This window comes from Stegodyphus dumicola, chromosome 10, assembly GCF_044657685.1.
Source record: "Stegodyphus dumicola isolate Sdum_Otavi_A_Nest chromosome 10, ASM4465768v1".
In the NCBI taxonomy this organism is placed as follows: domain Eukaryota; kingdom Metazoa; phylum Arthropoda; class Arachnida; order Araneae; family Eresidae; genus Stegodyphus; species Stegodyphus dumicola.
In genome coordinates, this window is record NC_140777.1 from 101,891,210 (window position 1) to 101,913,139 (window position 21,930).

Here is a 21,930-nt window from a genome sequence, read left to right on the forward strand (position 1 = left end):
CAATTTGCTATTTGTTCTAAAACACAGTTCTTGAGATAATGTAATTTTTTACTGCTGAGAATTTTTTTCACAATTGCTGTGTTTCTAATTGTGATAAGAATTTTTTAAATAGAAATCATTTTAGAACTACAAATGATTAATTTTTCATTTAAGAAATAGTTCTGTACTATCAGCATAGTACTCTGTGATAGGTGGCTATGCAAACAAATATAACAATAATAATACAGTTTTATAATGATGGAATTAAAATTTTTTTCAGAAGTAAAGGTAGATTTTTAATTTATTTTTCTCTATGTCATTTTCACATTCAGTCATTTGCTTATACGAAGAGAGGCAAATTCAAAGACTACCTAAATGGACACATTCAGGGTCCGCCCTGGGCGGCAAGTGTTATAGCTATGCCGAATATAATTTAAATTGAAGAAATTTACAGAACAGATTATAGCCTTTCGAAGACAATCTTCAACACATTTAAAATATTTGGTTTTCTATGAAGATGATTGTTTAAAAGTAATGTTTTATGTTTATTTTCAGAAAGACTTGCCATTTTAAGAGGTGGTTGTCTTAAGTTATCATACAAAAACTTGACTATAGAATGATTGAGTCATATTTTTATTTTATCGTTCCTACCACTTTTAATGTGGTAAAAATTTTATAATGTCCGATGCACAATAGGTAAATCAAAATTCCTAAATGGGACAAGAATAAAAATATTACCAATGCAACACAAGGACTTCCTTCAAAAAAGCTTTGATTATTAATAATTGTTATCTTAGAGTTTATAACTTATCGAAAAGCAAATCTGCGTTTTTAAATATTGGAAATGAAATTTACTAAATCTACAGAAGGCAATGAACGAATAGAAAGTATTAATTCATTACAGCGCTTAACATTGCACAAGTGAAGGATGATCACAGAATGTATATCCTTTCTGCTTTGAAAAAGACTTCCTACGAAGTCTTTTCCACTCTCCAGTATTCCAGATGTTGTTCATAGCTTAAGAGGTTGTGTTATTTCAATCCTAATGCGGTTTTGTTATGATTACCCGGGTCATTAGCGTCAACTCTCTTTGGCAAAAAATTTCATTTTCACTTCGGCGAGAATCCTGCCAAAGGTAGGAACCCATTATTCTGATGTCAGAAAACAGGTGCGACGGTCAGTGCCATCTATTGCCAAAAGGCTACATTCATGTTTCTCAAAATTCACTCTTAATCCTGAGCACCAGTTGGGAAAAGTTTACAGCAATGCAGACACGGCAAGGAAACTGCAGATGCCTTAAACGTGTTGCACTTAAATTGAAAATTAATAATTTAAAGGTCTGTTGACAATAGGACCCAATTAAGTTTTAATTTGTTAATAAATTTTTCTATTTATTTTTATATCTTACACACTTATTATTTCTTTAATTATATATATGATACATAATATATATTATAATATGTATATTAATTATATATATATATATATAATTAAAGAAAGTACATTGCAAGAAATATTATCTATGTAACTTTTTAAAGCATTTGCTTTTCTTTATATTTCATGCCATTCATATTCAGTTTCTTGAAATTTTATTAGTCACGTATTCCTTTTCTATATATACCCAATTATTCTTTAACTTTGCCAAATAAGACACTTATTTTAAAAGCTCTAGTTAGAACAATAAACTAAAATTTAATTTTGAAAGATATGAACATTTGTTATCAGTTAGATTTTAGATACTCTTGCATTCCATCATAATAATACATTTTCTTGAATTAATATAAAGTAAAATTCGTACATGAAATGAAGAGGTATAAAATCACCATAAAAAATTTTGTTTACAAATGAGAGATTTCTATGCATAGAATTTGAGGAAATTATTTATTATTGAGTATCACTTAAAATTATATTTAATACACTTACCCTTTCAACCATTTCTTCAGGAGTTATTTCTGGATCATAAGGTACAGGCTGACCCACAAATGTTCTAATTACAGAAAAAAAGTAAAATCATTACTACAACATCTGAGAGAGAATGCAATCTTGTACAAGCAGCTTTTTATATATTTTTGAAAATTTCCCATTGCCTTTCGAAAGGACAAAAAGCAGTCTCCCTTATGAACAAGCTAATATAGGGTGTTTGTAAATGAATGGTACAGTTTTAAAAATTAATAATAAATTGATGCGTTTAAAAACTTACAGCACAACCAGCAGCAACTGTTCAAGTTTCTGTTGCATTAATCACAATCTGTCAATATATGCACCCTTGGTTACAAGATACACATCTACATGCTAATCAGATTCTTCACGTACTTGGTATGGTACATCTGCCCTGACAGTCTGCAGTGTGCATACTTTATCTGATCGCAAACTTCCTTAAGGGACACAGGCATTGGCGGCAAACTCAGTCTTTAACAACTCTCCACAGAAAAAAATTGCATGGTGTTAAATCTGGCAAACGGAGGGCAGGAAAGAAGGTTGTTGTATGTTGTTGCACCACATGCAATCCAACATTGCTTGAGAAAACGATTAAGAAGCTTCCATGTACTCCTATGAAAATGTGGTGACACAACATCCAGTTACAAAATGTAAACATCATAATTGGTGTTCAGCTAGGATAACAACCAGGTTTCCAACATAGAACCAGGTTTCTCCCAGAAATGAGTCATCAACTACAGTTTCTTGTATGAAGAAAAATGGGCTGTGCACCATCTCACAGCACAGCACAGAAAATGTGCACAAACTTTACGCTGCACTGGAACCACAGATCTGGACACCTCAAACATTTTCCTGTCATGGTGCCATCTTGAAAACTGAAGCTGCAGCTGCATGGCAAGCAAACAGCAGACAGCGCATGAGAAACTTGGACAGCTGTCAATGCTATTGGTGCAGTTTTACATGGGTAAGGTAGAACATAGTTTTCTTATTAATTTTTAAAACTGCAATATTCATTTGTAAACACCCTGTATTTGCTCTTACAGAAAAAAAATTACTTGTCTCTAGAAACACACTGAGTTTTTCCATTCTAAATTAACACAGATCAAAATTTATTGCTTAATCAAAATCTCTGTATACTGCATCGTTACTGCAGTACATCATGTAAGATCATGTGTAAAAGTTTTATATATTCACTGGGCAAAGTGTAAGATATTTTCAAATTTAATCAATGTCATCAATATAAAAAAGCATGTTGTCACTTGGCAAAATATTTTTCTTTCATATTTAACAAACAAACTCAGCAATCTGAAAGAAATGTGTAACTGCAGCCCGAATTAAGAATAACAGTTTTATCTTCGAAATGGTAGTGTGTTGTTGTTTAACAGAGCATAAGATAACACTTAATTTTTTCAAATTTATTTTATTATTAATTATCAAAGATCGAAACTTAAAAGCAATAAATGCATATTTCAATTATTATTAATGACTGGCTGGATTCATTAAAATAATTATATATATAAATTGTTTTGTATATGTATAATATATATACACTTTCTTATTTAATAATAACTATTTTAGGTGGTTGACAATATAAGCAGCTAGTATAACTAAATAACGTAATGGAAATAAATTTTTTTATTTACACTTTTTAATATTCAGAAAATCATAATTTAATTACTCTACATACTTCAATTTAACAGGGAATCCTCCATAAATAGGAACAAGAGGAATACGAGTCTTTTCATAAATACCCCGTAACCATTCTGTAAGAAAGGAATATAACAATTAAAACAAGTAATCATTAAAAATTTCAGAAAATATTTCCACATTAAGATATATATCTATTTGATATCTTTAGAACTGATTTCTAAAAATAATAAATCTGGTTAGTATAACTCAATCTAAAATTATTATAAATAATTAATATACTCAGATGGGATGCTAAAAAATTATACAATATGTCTAAAGATATTTCTTCCTTTTCATATTCATACTAGGAATTCACCAGAAAGTATAATGGTATTTGAAAAGAGTTTGCATACCTAAGCATACCCAAACTAAATCTGCCAATCCTTACTTTTCCTTTTATTGTTACATCAGTAATTTCTGATTACTAGCATCCCATGAAAAGGAAGGACTTTGCGAATTGATGAAAAGCATTTGTTTGGTTATTTTTATAGCTCATAAGTACCATTCTATTCATAAATAATAAAATCAAGCATTTTATAAGAAACAAGGAATCTTATGAAACAAACAAAACCAGAAAAATAAAAAAAATCCACATGAATGATATTTGCATTTTTACAGCTGGTTGAAGATCATTGGTTACAGATCATTGAAAAAACAGATAAAGTGAGCAAGCAAAGCCACGTGCATTGTAATATTTGTGTGATACCTACATGAATGGGTTGGGTACTGTTGCATATATATCTGAAAATATGCCAAAAATGTAGAAATTATATCTTTTGTTGAAATCAGGAGGTGCAGATAATCAAAATGTTCAATCACTTGAAATTTACAAATTACCTAATTATCAGCATGCTTTACTCCAAAAACAAGTAAAATTTAAAGCATATAATCTTAAATGGCAGAAAAGATCATGCAGATATTCTCATCAATCATTTGGACATCTGAGCTGAGACATTTATTTTACAGCATCATAAATTTAATTACCATTTTTAATAATGTAATATACATAGCCTGCAAAAAAGCAAAATGTTGTATAATACCTCAATATATATATATATATATAGCAAAAATACATCAAATATTATGATTTTTAGAGCTTGGAATTCACTTTTAAGAAACTTTTATTCTTTTCAGTGAATTTGAAATAATGGGGAGAAGCAAAGAGAGCAAAACAAATATGATGAGTGGCAAAAGCAAAATCCTGTTATATCTTTTATAACAAGAATTCTCAAATGGATATAATTAATCCTTGATAATAATATTTTCTGTTTCAGAAAAAAAGCAAGAAAAACTCGCAACTGTATAAATCAAATATGACAATGTGTAACATAATTTTGAGAAACTTATTAATTTTTGGTGTGTGTATGTAAAGATACAGTTACAGAAATCTGAAATATTTTTAATATACATGTAATTTGAAATTACTTAAAAATTGTTACATATATAGATTCATTGTGATGCAGTACCATAGAAGACACTGAAGCTAATAGCAAACATGATTAATACCTTCTTTTTTAAGATGCCTGTTGATATTTCTTTCATTTTTAACATCTTATTGCTCACAGATGGTCAAAGTGGCCATTTTGATGCATAGACTTTTGCTACTAAAATATAATATTCAACAAAAATATGTACAGCATGCTAACTACAAGTTCAGCATTCCCAAATCTATTCTCCCCCACTCCTATCACAAATGCCTTCAACTATGGATCATTAGACAGATCTTGCAAAATTAAAGCAATGGATAACGTGAAACATTATGATTTCTGTCGGTACCTTTGCAGAAATTAAGTGATGATCATACATTATTAGTTAATCTTCATATTCTGTTATTCAAGACTTCAGATTCATCATAAATTGGTTAATTGAATTGAAGGCAGGCATACAAAAGCTATCTGCCTACAGGAAAACATGCTTTTGCAGACAGCAACTTTTTTAATAGCAATTGGTTGATACTCGCATGGTATACGAGAAAATCTATAAACATGCCATTTCGTACAACTAGCTTGGAATGAAACTCCAGTTGAACTATCACTGTTCTGCAATCTTACCAATTTGCCTACAAGTAGGCTCCCAATCATCATAATTAATTGACTGTAATGTAAAACACACTTTCTGAGTTGTTTCCATTAAAAAATGTTTGCAAATTACATTGAGTAATAAGATATAATGAAAGACTATTTGTAAATAATTTACACAAACATGCACAACTGCTAAAAGGAGGATTACACATATCCAAAGTAATTTGAGCTAAACTCTACGTACATGTAAAAAAACGTTAGTTGGTTACTTCTTTTTTGCAAGCTAAACTGTGCACTATCAAGCAAGGGAGAAAACTTCATTTTTCATTTATCATACAGTAGATTCATGATTATCCGCGCTCTGCTCCGCGGATAATTTCTTATTTTATTGTGTTCAGTGCTTGTGCTTTTTGGTTTTGTGTTTTTCATTACTGATTTAAAATGTCAGAAAAACGAAAGAAGGTTGTGTTGACGACTGCGCAAAAACTAGAATTAATTTCCAAAGTAGCAAACGGCGCTACAATGCAGCAGATGGAATTGGATAACGGAATCGCGGAAACAACAGTGCATGACATTCTAGAGCAAAAAGACAGACTGGTGAACTTTTCATTGCGGACAGTGCTTCCGCAATGAAAACGCGAAAAACTATGAAGGGTTCTACCTCTGATGAGCTAGACATGCCATTGACAGAGTGGTTAGCTCATATTTGAAAAGAGGATACTCATGTAAATGGTCTTATCACTGCGGCGAAGGCAAAAACCTTTTTTGAGTTGTTATGCCTGAAAGGAAATTTTGATGCGTCTTCTGGCTGGTTGACTTGTTTTAAGCAGCGACATGTAATTCGAGAAATTAAGACTTCATGGGAAGAAACTTAGTGGTGACCAACAAGCAGCCGACGATTTCCACCATGAATTTGAAGAATTTGTTTTAAAAGAAGAGCTATTTTTTGAACAAATTTACAATGCCGACGAATCGGGACTTTTGTAGAAATGTCTTCCCAATTGCATTTTAGCATTTGAAAGTAAAGCGGCGGGTCATAAAAGCATAAAGGAAAGGATCACTATCATGTTTTGCAATAATGCTACCAGTGGACATAAACTTAGACTTGTTATCATTGAAAAGTAAAAAAACACGAGATCTTTCAAAGGCACAAGGATAGAAAATTTGTCCGTTGATTACTTTAACCAAAAAAAAAAAAAAAAAGGATGGATGAACTGAAACATTTTCAAGAATGGTTCAAAAAAATCTTTGTCCTTTAAGTGCATAAACATCTTAAATTGAAAAACCTGCCTGTAAAAGCTGTGCTATTGATCGACAACGCATATTCTCACCCAGCAACAAGCGTGCTAAAGTCTTCTGATGGACAAATTTTTGCAAAGTTTCTCCTCCCAAACGTTACTGCGCTAATCCAACCCATGGACCAAGGAGTCATTGCAACAATAAAGAGAACATACCGAACCAATCTGCTAATGAACAAAATTGAAGAAGGTTATGATCTGAAAGAGTTTTGGAAACACTACACAATCTTAGACAGCATCTACGATATTGCATCTGCATGGGACTCAGTGAAACCGTCAACCCTCATAAATCATGTTGAAAACTCATGCCTAATGCTGAAGCCAACAACAACCTAACCCCTTTGAGTTGTCAAGAAGAGAATGAAGATGTAGACACGCCCACGGCAGTTCTTCCCGATATGGTGAAAACAGTTCCGGGTGGTGAGAACGTCGATGCTGAAAACATTAACGAGTGGTTAGAGTGTGACGTCAACGAACCTGGCTTCGAACGCTTGACAGATGACGAAATTGTGAGGAAAACAAGGGCAGAGACCAAGAATGAAGGACAATGAAGTGAAGGCGAAGAAGAGCCCACTGTGCAGATGCGGAAGACTCACGAAGTGGCTTTGCAGCAAGTCGACGGACTCCTGAGCTATTTGGAAGAACAAGACTACGCGGAGTTGGCAAAGAAAATTATGCTACGAAAAATGCAATCTCGGATCAAGAGAAAATGCTTCCAAAGCAAGAAGCAAACACAAATGACTGATTTCTTCAAAAACGTGTAGTTTTACAGTTACGCTTTTATAATTACATAATACATTACAGTATTAAAACAGTACATATGTATTAATTTTTCTGTGTATCCTTGATGCCTCTCATAAGTACAAAGCACTTTTCTGTTTTCATTAACAAAATGGATTTTAGGTTAGTTTTGAGAGATATGCTAAAATATTAAGCGTTAAACATTTCCTGCTGTTTGTTTTTTTTTTTTTTTTTTTTTCCGTTTTATTGTACATTAAACGATTTTTCAAAGTTGGATTGACTGTTTTCACTTTTGCTATACCCGTTTTTAGTTTTTTTCGGATTATCCGCGATTTTTGTTATCCGCAGCGACCGCATCACCCAATTCTGCAAATTATCGGAAGTGTACTGTATTTTGTTTCAATAAAATTAATATATTTTTTATTATTTTTTTTCTGCATAATATGTTTTAATTATTAAGAATAATTTTTCCTTTAAGAATAAAAGCTTGCATAAAAAAGCAACATACATTAAAAGTCCAATAATTGAATATAAGAATGCTGCAGATGGTAATACAAAAATTTCTTATGGAGAGAGGAAATTAACATACTACCACTATACACTTTAAGCCCAAAGGGGCATAGGCCCAGAAGACCTATTAGTCTCAAAACAGCATTTGGCGTCGAATCACTAAAAGCATTGAATCACTTTTCAAATTGCTGCCACCAAATATTATCACTCTGTATTATATTTAAAGAAATTAAATAATGAAGAATTTGCATTCATGTATGTATGTTTCTCACACTCAGAAAAATAACAGCAACTATAGCCATCACAAAATTCAAATAACGTAGTCCTCCACCTGAATACGGGCACCTGTAAGTCCAAATTTTGAATTTGTTTAATTACCTACTTCATTTTTCATAAAACTTTAATGAATTTTTAATTAAAAATCTCAACAATTTCAAAGTGAACAACGACAATACTGTAATATAAAACATTTTTATCTTCAGCATGCGATACTGTTTATCAGGAATTCAAAAGATATGCTGTTTTTAAATATTTTTAGCTCAAAGGAGCATTAGCCCAAATACTCTCGAAATGTGCATATGTGTATAAATGAAAAAAAAAAAAAAAAAATGTCCCTTTGCCATAATATAAAGTCTGAAAGCTTACAGATTTTTCTTTTTTACTTTTTTTTAATCTACTTAAGAAGCACTAATTATAATTAAGAAGTGATTCATTCACTAAGTAAAAAACAGCAGGCCATTCTAGAGCCTATAACTGCTTTTAAATTAACATTTACAAGTTACATATTTGACAAATACCAATCTAAATATCATTTCAATTCCTCCAAATTGATTCCTGTCACACATTACGATCTAGCAATTTCTACAAAACCGACATAAATGAATTTACTTTGAAATGGAATTTTTCCACACACCACAGGACTAACTGATTTTGTTGAATGCTGAGTCACAGGTATTGTATATTTTTTAGCATAATGAGGAAATATTATATATCTCTCAGCATTACTGATTCTAGATTTTGGCAGTAATTTTATTACTGTCCAAACTGAAATATGGTGAAAAATTTGATTAACTTCTTTCTTAACTTCTTTCTAATAATAATAAAAAAAAAAAAAATTCAGAAGAAAGAAACTTAAAAAGTGACCATGATAACAATTAAAATGTTTAATTTGATGGAAATTCAGATGCTTTGTTAGTTCAAAGAATGAAATTAACAGAGATGATTTCAAAAGCATAAAGTTGCCCTGCAAAATAAATAAAAGTACTCCCCAAGTTGGTTCAGTTTTACAGATACTACTGGTTGAAAATACAGACGACAAACATGTTTATTCCTGAAATATTTTTTATTTCCTTTTATGATGAACTTGCAAATCATATATTTACTGAAATGAGTCATTAAAAGCAGTAATTTAAGAATGCACAACATTCAAGTACTCATGATTAATTTGATTTCAGTATGAATTTTTTCAGTACAGTCAAAAGTCGTTAATTCGGATACCCATAACTCGGAATGATCTATAATCCGGACCTCAAAGCTAAAAACTTTCTGCGCATGCGCTGCGTTGACACATGCGCATAGGTGTTTATGGGTGCACGTAAGGCCTTTTACAACTGCACATACGAGTGTGCGCAAGCGCAGAATACATTTTCGCATGCGCGTTTTATGTATAACGGACGGTATAAGCTAAAATTATCTAATTATCGATTTCAGTTAACGTTGATGATTGCGTTGTTCCTTAATTTTCGAATTGGATCCGGCTTATTATTTTTTGCAGAGTGTAAGAGCAATACTATAAAAGTAAACTTGAACTTTCGATTATGTCAAATAGAATTTCCGATTCTGGAGCTCCCAAAGGATTGTACAAAACGAAAGTATGTTTTGATGTTCATCAAACAAAAATTGGAATTGCTGCAAAAAATGGATAAAGACATGAAAAATGTGACAGAAAGGTTAGTAAAAACGAAAAAATTTCGATTGACAAGTTAGTCGGTATTCTCGACACAGCAATTAACGGGACTTGAACAGCGGAACTTTGTAACTGAACAAGAAATTATGTCTGTTTATAGAATTAAAGAGAAAGTATTATCACATAAAATGAAGCAACTTACATTGAAAGAAATCTTTATTAAAGTAAACAAATAAATATTAAGCTTTTTTTTTTTTTTGTAAATTTTGATACCCTTTAGATCATAATTGTTCTTTATTTCATAAATTACGGTTCCATATTTTTAATTTTAGAATTTCTGCATGCCATCTTACGAGGTTTAAACTGATGATCTATAATCCGGAATCGCCGAAGTCCCGACGAGTCCGGATTAACGACTTTTGACTGTATTAATATTACAAATATTATAACAAGACTATATGCAATGTTTGTTAAAACATTAAATCTGAAGCACAATGCAATAAAATAATAATAACAATAATAAAAGCTGTAATAAATATATGTAGTGTATAATTAGGATAAAATAACATGGCAAACAAGTATTAATTTAGAAGTCAAACAACAAAAATCAGCGATATATTTGTAAATTTTCACAGGACTAGTTTCAATGGTTTTATCGAACCATCCTCCTCAGCTGCCAAATCGCAAATGAAGGAGATAATCTATAGTGATTAGACAAGATAAGATCAGAATTACTGGACAAAGTTAAGCAACTGGCACCATCTATTGATAAAATGAAAACTAAAACATAATTTTATTAAATGCTGAAGGCAAAGATGAATTAGAATTAGGGTTGCTAACTAGAACAAAGATTTTTTTGAATGTGAAATGCCTCTATAAAATCTTTCACCAATGGAAGACATTCTTTGAATAATTTTGGCTACAGAAAAATTGAAAGTGTGATTTTTGGACCAACAATGGTGGGCAACAGAGGACTTTTGTGTTTCCTTTTTTCTAACATATGCTTCATGTTCCTTAATGTGAAATTTTAAGGTTCTCCTAGTTTGATCAATGTAAATTAAACCCTACTGGCAAGGAATCCTGCGAATACTCCAGGAATTCATATCCGGAATGGGGTCCTTGAGTATGGAACTCTGAATTTTATTAATAGGAAAATAAACGACTTGAAAGTTAAACTTCTGTAAAATACGTGAAATTTTATAGCTAATCGATGAAAAGAAAGGAATAACAACAGAATTCTTATAATCTCCTAAAACAAGAGTGTGCCTTTTGATGTGTTGAGATAATTTTTTTAACTGCTTGATTAATAATGTTGGGTGAAAATCTGTCAATAGTTACTGCACTGTTGGTTTGAAAATCCCACTTTCAATTTTTCTGCAACCAAAATTATTCAAACATCTTCCATTGGTGAATTAGATTTCCTTGAGGTGTTTCACATTCAAAAAAATCTTTCTGTTCTAGTTAAGGACCCTAATTCCAATACATCTTTGTCTTCAGCTTTTAAGGAAATTAAGTTTTAGTTCTTGTTTCATCAATAGATGACGGCAGTAGCTTAACTTTTGTCCAGTCATTCTTATCTTATCTAATCACTATCTTATCTCGTTCAATTGCATTTTGGCAGGTGAGGATGATGGTTCAGTAAAACCATCAAAACTAGTAATGTGAAAATTTGCAAATGTAATGCTGATTTTTGTTGCTTGACTTCTAAATTAATATGTAGGTATGTTAGAAATTCCCTTACAAACAGTTAAAAGTTTGCTTAAAAAAAAAAAAAAAAAAAAAAAAAAAACCAGTTTTGGAAGAGTCAACATGTATTATTTTGCAGTATCACTGAAAATAAGTATCATTTAAGAAAGCAACAGGGGGTAAAACAGGCAGCATTTCTGAAGTGTTATGATGAAATACAGCATGCAGTAAAAAACTGATCACATTAAAATTAATATTAAAAACTTAATATCTTTCAGATCCATTTAAGTTTAATGAAGCAGAATGTCAGGAATTAAAACTGAAATATTTAAATGAATTTTTCATTATTGGTAAATGCTAAACTTCAGATCATGATCAGAGACTTACTTTTTCCAAAACGAAGAGTGAAAAATGCTTCCCTGATGTTTTCAGTAAAAACTGGAATTATTGGCTGGAAATAATAAATAAGAAAGTTTTTACATAAATATACACATATATAAGAAAACACACATGGAATTTTCTTTTTATCAATGCATGCATTGAAAGTGCAAGTTATTTTATGCCCAAAACATGAAAATCATTAAACTTGATCAAGACAAAAAACATGCCTAATTTCCATTTACATTAATTACACTGCCATGGATAGTACGATGAAGAACAAAAGCAGGCATGCACATTAATTTATTCAGGAAACAGAATGAATGTGTATATGAAAGTGACTTTTTTTATTCAAGCACATTTTTTCACTTTTATTTTGCATAATTTTGATGAAAAGAGTATTCCCTATAATTTTTAATAATTTTAAGTTGATATCCTGATTAAGGAACATCCATTCTTATACAATACAGGACAAGAAATAAGGTTCCCACTTCAGAGGGAGTGTTCCCACAAATGAGATAAAATTTGAGCTACAGATATTTCAAATGATTCGCTTGACATTTATTAAATAAAAAAATTTAGTACAAAAATCCACTGATAGGTGGCACACTAACATAAATGGTATTTATTTGCATATATTGAAAATGGGAGGCATCATTTGACTTACAGCACATGCCTATTAGCATTATTCTTTGGATTAAAAAAAAAGACGGTTTCTACTCCAGTACTGGTTACTTCTCTGCTCATCATGCTACATTGCAAGAAAAGCGCTACTGGTAAAATTGTTCTATGAGAACCAGTAGAACTACTGTGCAGCTATAAAAGAATTCCATCATATGAAGCAGATACGAAGAGGTCCAAAGTCTCCATGTGCCTTACGCAAGATGATAAAGAAATTTGGAACAACTGGGCAACTTGGCATTCTTCTAGGTGGCGTATGAAAGCAATCCAGTTTTCTAGTGTCAAAAATGTGACTACGGCCATCTTTGAAGCCAGCAGTCAGTTGCCGAATGGTAGTGTAAGTGTGCCATTTGTTTCCCATGTATTGGGTATGCCGTATTCCGCTCTATGAAAAATCTTATGGAAGATTTTAAATTTACAAACCACTACAAAACTACAAACCACATCTACATTACCACCCTACAAACTACAAACTACATTACCACCCTACAAAACCACATCTGTAAGCCTATTGCAGGATGGGGACTTGGACATTTGTAAGATATTTGCACTTCAGTTCCTTGCTCAAATGGTGGTTGACTCACTTGGCCGTGGAACACTCTGTGGACTGATGAAGCCCACTTTTGCCTCAACGACAAGTCAACACCTACAACTGTTAATTTGGGCAATGGAAAACCCTCACACTATCTAAGAACAACCCTTGCATCCCTTGTGGTTTCACAGCTACCTTATGGACAACTGGACCATATTGTTTGAAGAGATAACTGCAAATGGAATTCCAACCTGTTCAGTAACAGGACAAAGGTATCATGATATGCTGAGGGATTTTGTAATACCACAAATTCAACAGTGTGGATGCTTTCGACATTTTTATGCAGGATGGTGCACCTCCTCACACTGATCTTCGTGTAAAGTAATTGCTAAGACAGCATTTCATAGATGAACAGGTGGCTAGATTTTCCATCAGCATAGCCTCCTCGTTCGCTGGATATTAACCCCTGCAACTTCTGGTTGTGGGTTTTCTTGATGGACAAGATTTACTGTGAAATGCAAGCATCTGTGCCAGATCTGACGGACAGCATTTGGCACCATGTTCTTGATATTTTGGCAGACTCATTCTAGTCAGCTGTGGAAAATATGGTTCTACAATTAGAGTGCATTATTGAACATGAAAAGGAACACACTAAGCAGTTATAATGCTACTCTTTTATGTTATTTAACATTTATAAAGATTATTAAGTGTTTTTATGTGTATTACAGCACCGCTTATCGGCAGATTTTTGTACTACTTTGTTTTTATTTAATAAATGTCAAGCGCATCATTTGAATTATCTGTAGTTCAAATTTTATCTCATTTGTACCAATAGAAAACATTCTAGAGCCCTCTGAAAGTGGGCAACTTATTTCTTCCTAAACCTGTACTTAATAACCTTAAGTTTTACTTTAATTATGCATTTTTGCAATAAAACTGAATGCTTCAAAAGTGCACCTGATAAATAATTATGGAAATTCTCAGATTTAAAATATATGCATGAAATCAATATACACTAAATATAAATGATCAGAACTCGAGATGTGAAATACATAACACTTGTTTTAAAATAATGTTTAGTAATTAAACTACATATTAAGGAAACCATTTTAAGCCAATTAAAAATCAACTTTTGTTTATCAAAATAATTAGAGGTTAAAATTCAATTATCAGCTTTGAAAATGAAATTTAGATGCTCTGTATATGATGCACATCAGAATAGAAATGACAAGCAACTTGAATGAATTATTTGAAATTAACTCATTAGGTGTGTTGGTGTATTTAATTATGGCAAAGCACATGAGGGCTATCTGCCTAAGGGGAGGGATGCCTTCGTGGAGGACTTTCTAAGGGAAACTGGCTTGTATACACGTTACACATGGGGAAAACCACGAAAACGCCCATGCAGCCAGCCCGTTCACGGGATTCGAACCTCGGACCGAACTACCAGTGTTCAGCGACTTTACCGCTCGGCCGCTGGTGGGCCCTTAACTCATTAGGAATTCACATATTTTATTTTTTATATAAATGAGTTCTTATACATGACTGTTAGTCACTTTTTCCAGTGAAACTTACTAGGAATAATATTACTGATAAATTCAGTAAAATAGATTAAGTTTCTAAAAAATATAAAATCATATGATAGATATTTCAATACTTCTATATAATACCTTCTAAAAAGGTAAGTAAAAACATGCATATTGTCTGAAAACGTAGGCCACTTCTTGATAACACATTGTTCTAAATAAACCGCTAAACACATGACATATAAAAAGCTAGAAAGGGGTAAAGAAATCTAAGAAGAACATTCAATAAACTGAGAATCAGACAACAATCAAAGCATATGAATAACTTCAGAAAGGACCACTATAAAATCCTGCATGTTACAATATTACTCCTTAGATGAGTATTTTTCTAACTGACACTCTTATAGAAGTGATCAAAGTATTAACAAAAATCAAACAGTACAAAATGAATAAAGGAAGATATACATAACAAATTTAAATACAGAAAAGATAAAATTATAAATTATTCACTTATTTATTGAATGAAATACTAACCACTTTTGCTTCCATGGCAACTTTTGCAAATCCTTTTCTAGTCCCCCAAATTAGTGGATAGCTTTCATCGCCAAACAAAGCTTCACGGACACCTCCAGGAGCAATAGCAAGTAGATTACCTTTCCGTAAAATATCTGCACAAGTATCGATGGTTCCAGGATATATTTGAAAGCAGTCAATAAGAGCATCAAATGCTAAAAGAGGAATTTTAATTACATAAAAATATATAAAATTATAGTATTAAATTTTCTAATTATGTAATTTTCCAGTACATGATACAGTACAAAGTCCAAGATCCGGACCGGATGGTACTTCAGCAATCCCAGATTTGGGATTTTTCCAGATACTAGACCACGAGTTTAAATCTAGTAAGAGGGCATGTAGAAATTATAAAATTAAAAATATGAAATCGGGATTTATGAAATAATGAAGCATTCATTATCTAAAGGGTATCAAAATTAATGAAAAAAAGCTTAATATTTATTTGTTTATTAAACATTTCTCTCAGCGTAAGTTGTTTAAGTTGCTTCATTTTTTGTGTCACTTTTTTTCTTCTATAGAGAGATATAATTTCTTGTTCAGTAACAAACATCCATTGTTCAAGTCCTGTAATTGCTGTGTCAAGAATTCAGACTGATTTGTCAATCAAAATTTTCCTGTTTTCAATAACCTCTCTGTCACTTTCTTCACTATTGGTAACAGTATTTTCTGGATCTAGAACCATACTGCAAATTTCGCCGTTCATTAATTGATTGATGATTGGGGGGGCATTGTCATCGCAATGAAAAACTTCTGTTATATCATGTTTATTTATTACCGCTTCTTCACATTTCTTTACAAAAAATCCATTAATTGGAAAATTTCGTCTTTGGTTTGCGATATCCGAAAACCTTCAAATTCGTGGCTATCATCTTCATCATCCTCACCATGAAGTATGGTAGCTGGCCATAAATTATGCCAAGTCTTTTTTAAAGTATTTGGAGACGCATCTTCCCACAATCTTGCGATGCTCCAAACAGCAGATGTTATGCTAAAATATTTTTTAAACTCTTGAATAGTCTTGCCATTATTCAAGAAATGTAACACAGACTTTGCAAATTCAAATATTGCCGAGCCTTGGGTCTGAAATGATTTTCAAACTAATTGTTTATCCATGCTCTTGCTTGTGTCATCCATGCTCTTTTACTTCCACGATATATAATGGGAAAATCTTTACTCCTTCACATGCTCGAGGTCGTGTATTTTTTACGATTACGAAAAGTTTACATTTGTGCATGCTAAAATTGTTAGTCTCGCTTTGGAATCTTCGATACCAGTTGCAGATTTTTCTGTAGAGGTTGCCAAGGTATTTCGTTGTACATATTGCTAGAAAAAGACCAGTTCACCACCGTTGTAAATTTGTTCTGGAGATAACTTTTCACTATTAGTTAGTTCAATAAACTCATTTGCAAATAGTTCAGCAGTTTTAGTATCAGCTATCATGAGACTGGCAATGAAACACACGTTGTTCCGCTAAATTTTGCCTAGGTTTTACCGTGAATTGAGACTTAAGCCTGAATTGTATTATTTTAGTTAATTATTATACTTAAGTCTATTTCTTGCACATGCTTAGGCTTACCTGAGTCCTGAATGAATAAATTCCCACATATATTTAAGGCTTATCAAGGACCGGTGCTAGATATCTTACTGCCTAATGCAATCTCTACGGGTCCTAAATTTTGCTGGCAAGCACTTACCTATGTTTTAAAATTTTGCTGCCCCTAAATTCTGGGTCCCACTACTCTCCCTAAATTCTAAAAATTTTATCATCCCTTAATTTTGTTGCTCGGTGCTTCTCTAAATTCCCAAAATTTTGTCTAAATTCTGTTGGCCGGTGTGTCCATAAGAGCTTTGGCATCGGTTTCGGGTTTATGTGAATAACAAATCAATTATTCTTAATTCAAATAGTGCTAATTAAGACTATGAGTATCATTACAAAATTAATTTTTAACATATTGAACTCATCAACATTTCTTAGGGTATGTAACTTAAATCTGTAATAATCCCCTAGCTTAATATCAACATAAAAGGTTACCAAACTCCTTGTTATATTAATATAAAAAGAAATTGTTTAGGTATTGCTGCACGAGTCATTACTCAAGTTGTCATGTGTTGATAAACATGCAGTGATGAAAGTATAAGAAATAATGATTCACTAGGTTGGTGTCAAGGATATAAAATATTAGTTGGTGTAAAATCAACAATGTTTCTATGTAGAATGTTTTGTTTTGAGATGCATGCCAAGCAAATGCAGAGCTACAGAGTCAAATTATTGATCTCACAAATTTATAATAAAATGATTTTTTCTTTAGTAACAAAGTATTTAATTTAGTGCCAAAGTGAAATTAAGAATAGGAATTCTCCACATGCTTTACTATGGGGGGGAATCAAATGTGTACGTATAAAGCATACACAAAAATTTCCTAAAAGGAAAAAAAAAAAAGATTATTGGTGGCTTTGAGGTCCGGATTTTAGATCATTTCAGATATTGGACGTCCGGTTTTTGAAACAGTAATACATTGAGAGAATTTACAACTGCACTTATTATAGAGTTGGAATATCCCTCATTTATAGAACCCGCAAATTAATATTAATATATCTTCCTGCAGTTTCCTTTTTTCCTGCCATTTAGTAGTAAGAGGAAAAATTGTGTTAAATATTGTTACATGTGTACATTTATTCACAAAAAAAAAATAAATAAATAAAAAAATAGTGTTACAACTTTTACACAAGAGTATTCTTATGTCTCTTTTCAGTATCAGTAGCTACCATTTCAGACGTTAAGCACAAGGTAATGCAAAGCAAAAGCTTGCATAGTGATTTCTCAGTACCCTGAACTAAAGTGAAAACTGATGCTCTCAACATTCTTGCACAGTTTTCCCTTGTCCGCCAAGAAATTTTCAGAATCTTCGATTTCTCGAAGTTGTTGAAAGGCATAGAGTTGCAGTTACTTAGGGTAAGATAAAGTTGAATTGAACCATATTTACAGTTACAAGGGGATCAGACCAAAATGTTGCCAAATGGTCGCCAAGCTTGGTGACTTTCTGCAATTTCTCGCCATATTTGGAGACAAAAATTAGTTGCCAAATCCATTGCCAACTTGGCATTATATGTTAAATGGATTTACAACTGTACCCTCATTTTTCTAGTGATGCTTTGCATTCTGACACCTTTTATGTTAATTAAATTATACAAGAGATACTACAAATTTACATACAATTTCACTAAAATTATTTACATGTATACAAAAATGTGTACCAATACTGTATGTACAACTGATGTTATGTCTATGGAAGATAAGGACCTTGAGCTATCAACAGAAGATTTTAGCATGCAAACATAAGGGAGCACTTACAGTAATGATGGTGTTCTTGCATCAGTGCACCAAGTAAGAGCAATGAAATAATGTGAAATTTTTGTCAAGCAACAGAATAAAACCTATAAAGGTTCAACATCAAATAAAAGTTAATACAATAACAAGTGTATCAGTTGTAAAGATGTGTATACATGGAATGAGAAGATAAAGACCAGCACTGTTAATATGAATAATTTTCCTTAGATTGGTCACGCAGTCACAGAAGATAACACTGTAGCTGTGTAGAATGTAACAACTGCTAAATATAGAATGCTTCAATTTTTCCTTTCTTGTTGACTTATAGCCACCTTTTTTTGCTGTGCTATCTGACAGATAGGACCTTTGGGAGGCAGAGTCGATTATAGCACAGATTTTTAAACTCTTGATGTCACCTCTCAGAACGACAACGAGGATTTGCAATAGAACACTGAGTTGAAGTAATATTAGCAAAAATCTTGTCTTGATCAGAAGTAGCTTTCTCGCTTCTAACACTTTGTGGAGTTAATTTTTGAAAGTTTCTGCAGAGAAGGCCATGATGAGATTTTCCACAAATCAAGCAGTTAAAATTACTTTGGCAGAAACTAGAAATATGGTTTAGTTTTAACACTGAAAACAACCTCCCTGTTTCATTAGGCATTGTCTTCTTTGTTTGTAAGTTAAATTTGCTACATTTCTGCACTAGATGGGGCTTATCACAGAATACACATTCATGTTCTCTACTCTGTTTACCCTGGGATGAGGTTAAAAGTTCTATACCCATTAGGTTTTCTGGGATTAAAATGGAATGTTCTTTAGGATACTCTATACTGCAATCTAAAATTTAATGATTATGGAGATATAACTTTAAACAAGAAAATTATTCTGTCTTTGGCTAGTCAGATATTCGATCTTATAAGTTTTTGTCATCCGATTTTGACTCCGAAAATTTTAATACAAGAATGCTGGTGAAGAAACCTGTCATGGGATGCCAGACTACAGTGTGATCTCAAGGAAAAAATTCCTAAAATGGACAAATGAACTGAAGTTTTTGCAAGATATCAGAATTCTCAGAAGAATATTGAGTAGCTTAATTTCTGATTTCAAGTGTTTTGTGATGAGCCACAACATGCTTAAGCGACCTGTATATATCTTACACAAGAAAATTATTTTGTTGCAAAATGTTAAATGGTACAAGCTCATGCTTGCAAAGCATCTTTGAAATCTGTCTCAGTTTCTAGACTTGAACACACAGCATGCTGTTTGGGAGTCAGACTGATAAATTCTATTGAAAAGGATTTTCCCTATGACAGAACTCAAATTTTCTACTAGTCAGAATTAATGCTTTATCTAGATAAAAAAATCACAAATCTTGGGCGGTATTTGTTATGAACCATGTGAATGATCTTTGAGCAACACAGATAGCTGGAAGTTTGTACCAGGAATCTTGAATCCTGCTGACTTCCCATCATGAGGTTTCAATGCTGATGCTTTAATTAAATCTATCTGGTGGAAGGCTCCTGAGTTTTTGAAAACCCTCATCAGCAAATGACCAGAGAACTAACTCTTTCCTGAAATGCAAATCGTGAACTCAGAAAAGAAAAAGACGATCATTTCAACCTTGAACATGGAAAACTGGGAAAAGTTTTTTTTAAACATTCTTCTTACTTGAAGTTAGAGAATTACAAGGTGGATATGCAGATTCATCTCCAACCTTCGAAACTCCCATCATACTTCAGGAAAGAACTGAAGCATGCTGCAATAGTCTTGATCAAATAGTTCAAACATAACAGTTTCCAAAAGGAACTGGTGGTCATTTGCAGAGTTTATATTCGATGGTGGATAATGAACTTTTAAGACTGAAGTCTCCTTTCTCAAAAGCAAAGATAGCACAGATTTTTTATGCCTATTATTTTGCCTGGAAATCATTACATAATGCAGAAATTAATAGAATGGGAACATAAAGAGTTAATTCAGAAGACAAACAACAAAAATCAGCGTCATATTTACAAAATTTTCACAGGACTAGTTTCGATGGTTTTACCGAACTACCATCCTCAGCTGCAAAACCGCAAATGAACAAAATGGGAAATAATGATTAGATAAGATAAGAAAGCCTGGGCAAGAATAAGCAAGTGGCGCCATCTGTTGGCGAAACCAGAACTAAAACATAATTTCTTTAAAAGCCAAAGGCAAATTTGGATTGGAATTAGGATCGTTAACTAGAACAGAAAGATTTTTATAAATGTGAAATGCCTCTAGAAAATCCAGTTCTCCAATGGAAGCTGTTTTTTGAATAATTTTGGCAGCAGAAAAATTGAAAGTGTGATTTTCGGACCAACAATGTTGAGCAACAGAAGACTTCTGAGTTTCTTTTTTTCTAACATATGCCTCATGTTCCTTGACGCGAAATTTTAAGGCTCTCTTAGTTTGGCCAATGTAAATTAAACCACACTGGCAAGGAATCCTATAAATACCCCAGGAATTCATATCCGGAATGGGGTCCTTGAGCATGGAACTTGGAATTTTATTGATGGGAGAATAAACAACCCGAAAGTTAAATTTCTCCAAAATGTGTGCAACTTTATAGCTAATTGACGGAAAGAAGGGAATGACAACGGAATTTTTATAATCTCCTAAAACAAGAGTGTGCTTTTTAGTGTGTTGAGATGAGAATTTTTTAACTGCTTGATTAATGATGTTGGGTGTTTATTCTCCCATCAATAAAATTCCGAGTTCCATACTCAAGGACCCCATTCCAGATATGAATTCCTGGGGTATTTATAGGATTCCTTGCCAGTGCAAACTAAGAGAGCCTTAAAATTTCGCATCAAGGAACATGAGGCAGACGTTAGAAAAAAGGAAACACAGAAGTCTTCTGTTGCTCAACATTGTTGGTCCGAAAAATCACACTTTCAATTTTTCTGCTGCCAAAATTATTCAAAAAAACATCTTCCATTGGAGAACTGGATTTTCTAGAGGCATTTCACTTTCATAAAAATCTTTCTGTTCTAGTTAACGATCCAATTCCAATCCAAATTTGCCTTTGGCCTTTAAAGAAATTATGTTTTAGTTCTGGTTTCACCAACAGATGGCGCCACTTGCTTATTCTTGTCCAGGCCTTCTTATCTTATCTAATCA

At 32.5% G+C, this 21,930-nt stretch overlaps 1 protein-coding gene across 5 annotated transcripts in view; it reads right to left on the bottom strand.

Annotated features, from left to right (window-relative positions):
• LOC118198098 (DGAT1/2-independent enzyme synthesizing storage lipids-like) overlaps nucleotides 1-21,930 on the bottom strand; it is a 177,957-nt gene that overhangs the window by 31,113 nt on the left and 124,914 nt on the right. For all 5 annotated transcript variants that reach the window (XM_085825320.1, XM_085825321.1, XM_085825324.1 and 2 more), the window contains exons 5-8: nucleotides 15,420-15,613; nucleotides 12,156-12,219; nucleotides 3,605-3,680; nucleotides 1,903-1,966 (exon numbers count right to left, since the gene is read on the bottom strand). In XM_085825320.1, the coding sequence (XP_085681446.1) occupies nucleotides 1,903-1,966; nucleotides 3,605-3,680; nucleotides 12,156-12,219; nucleotides 15,420-15,613 (398 nt within the window). The remainder of the gene's footprint in view (nucleotides 1-1,902; nucleotides 1,967-3,604; nucleotides 3,681-12,155; nucleotides 12,220-15,419; nucleotides 15,614-21,930) is intronic.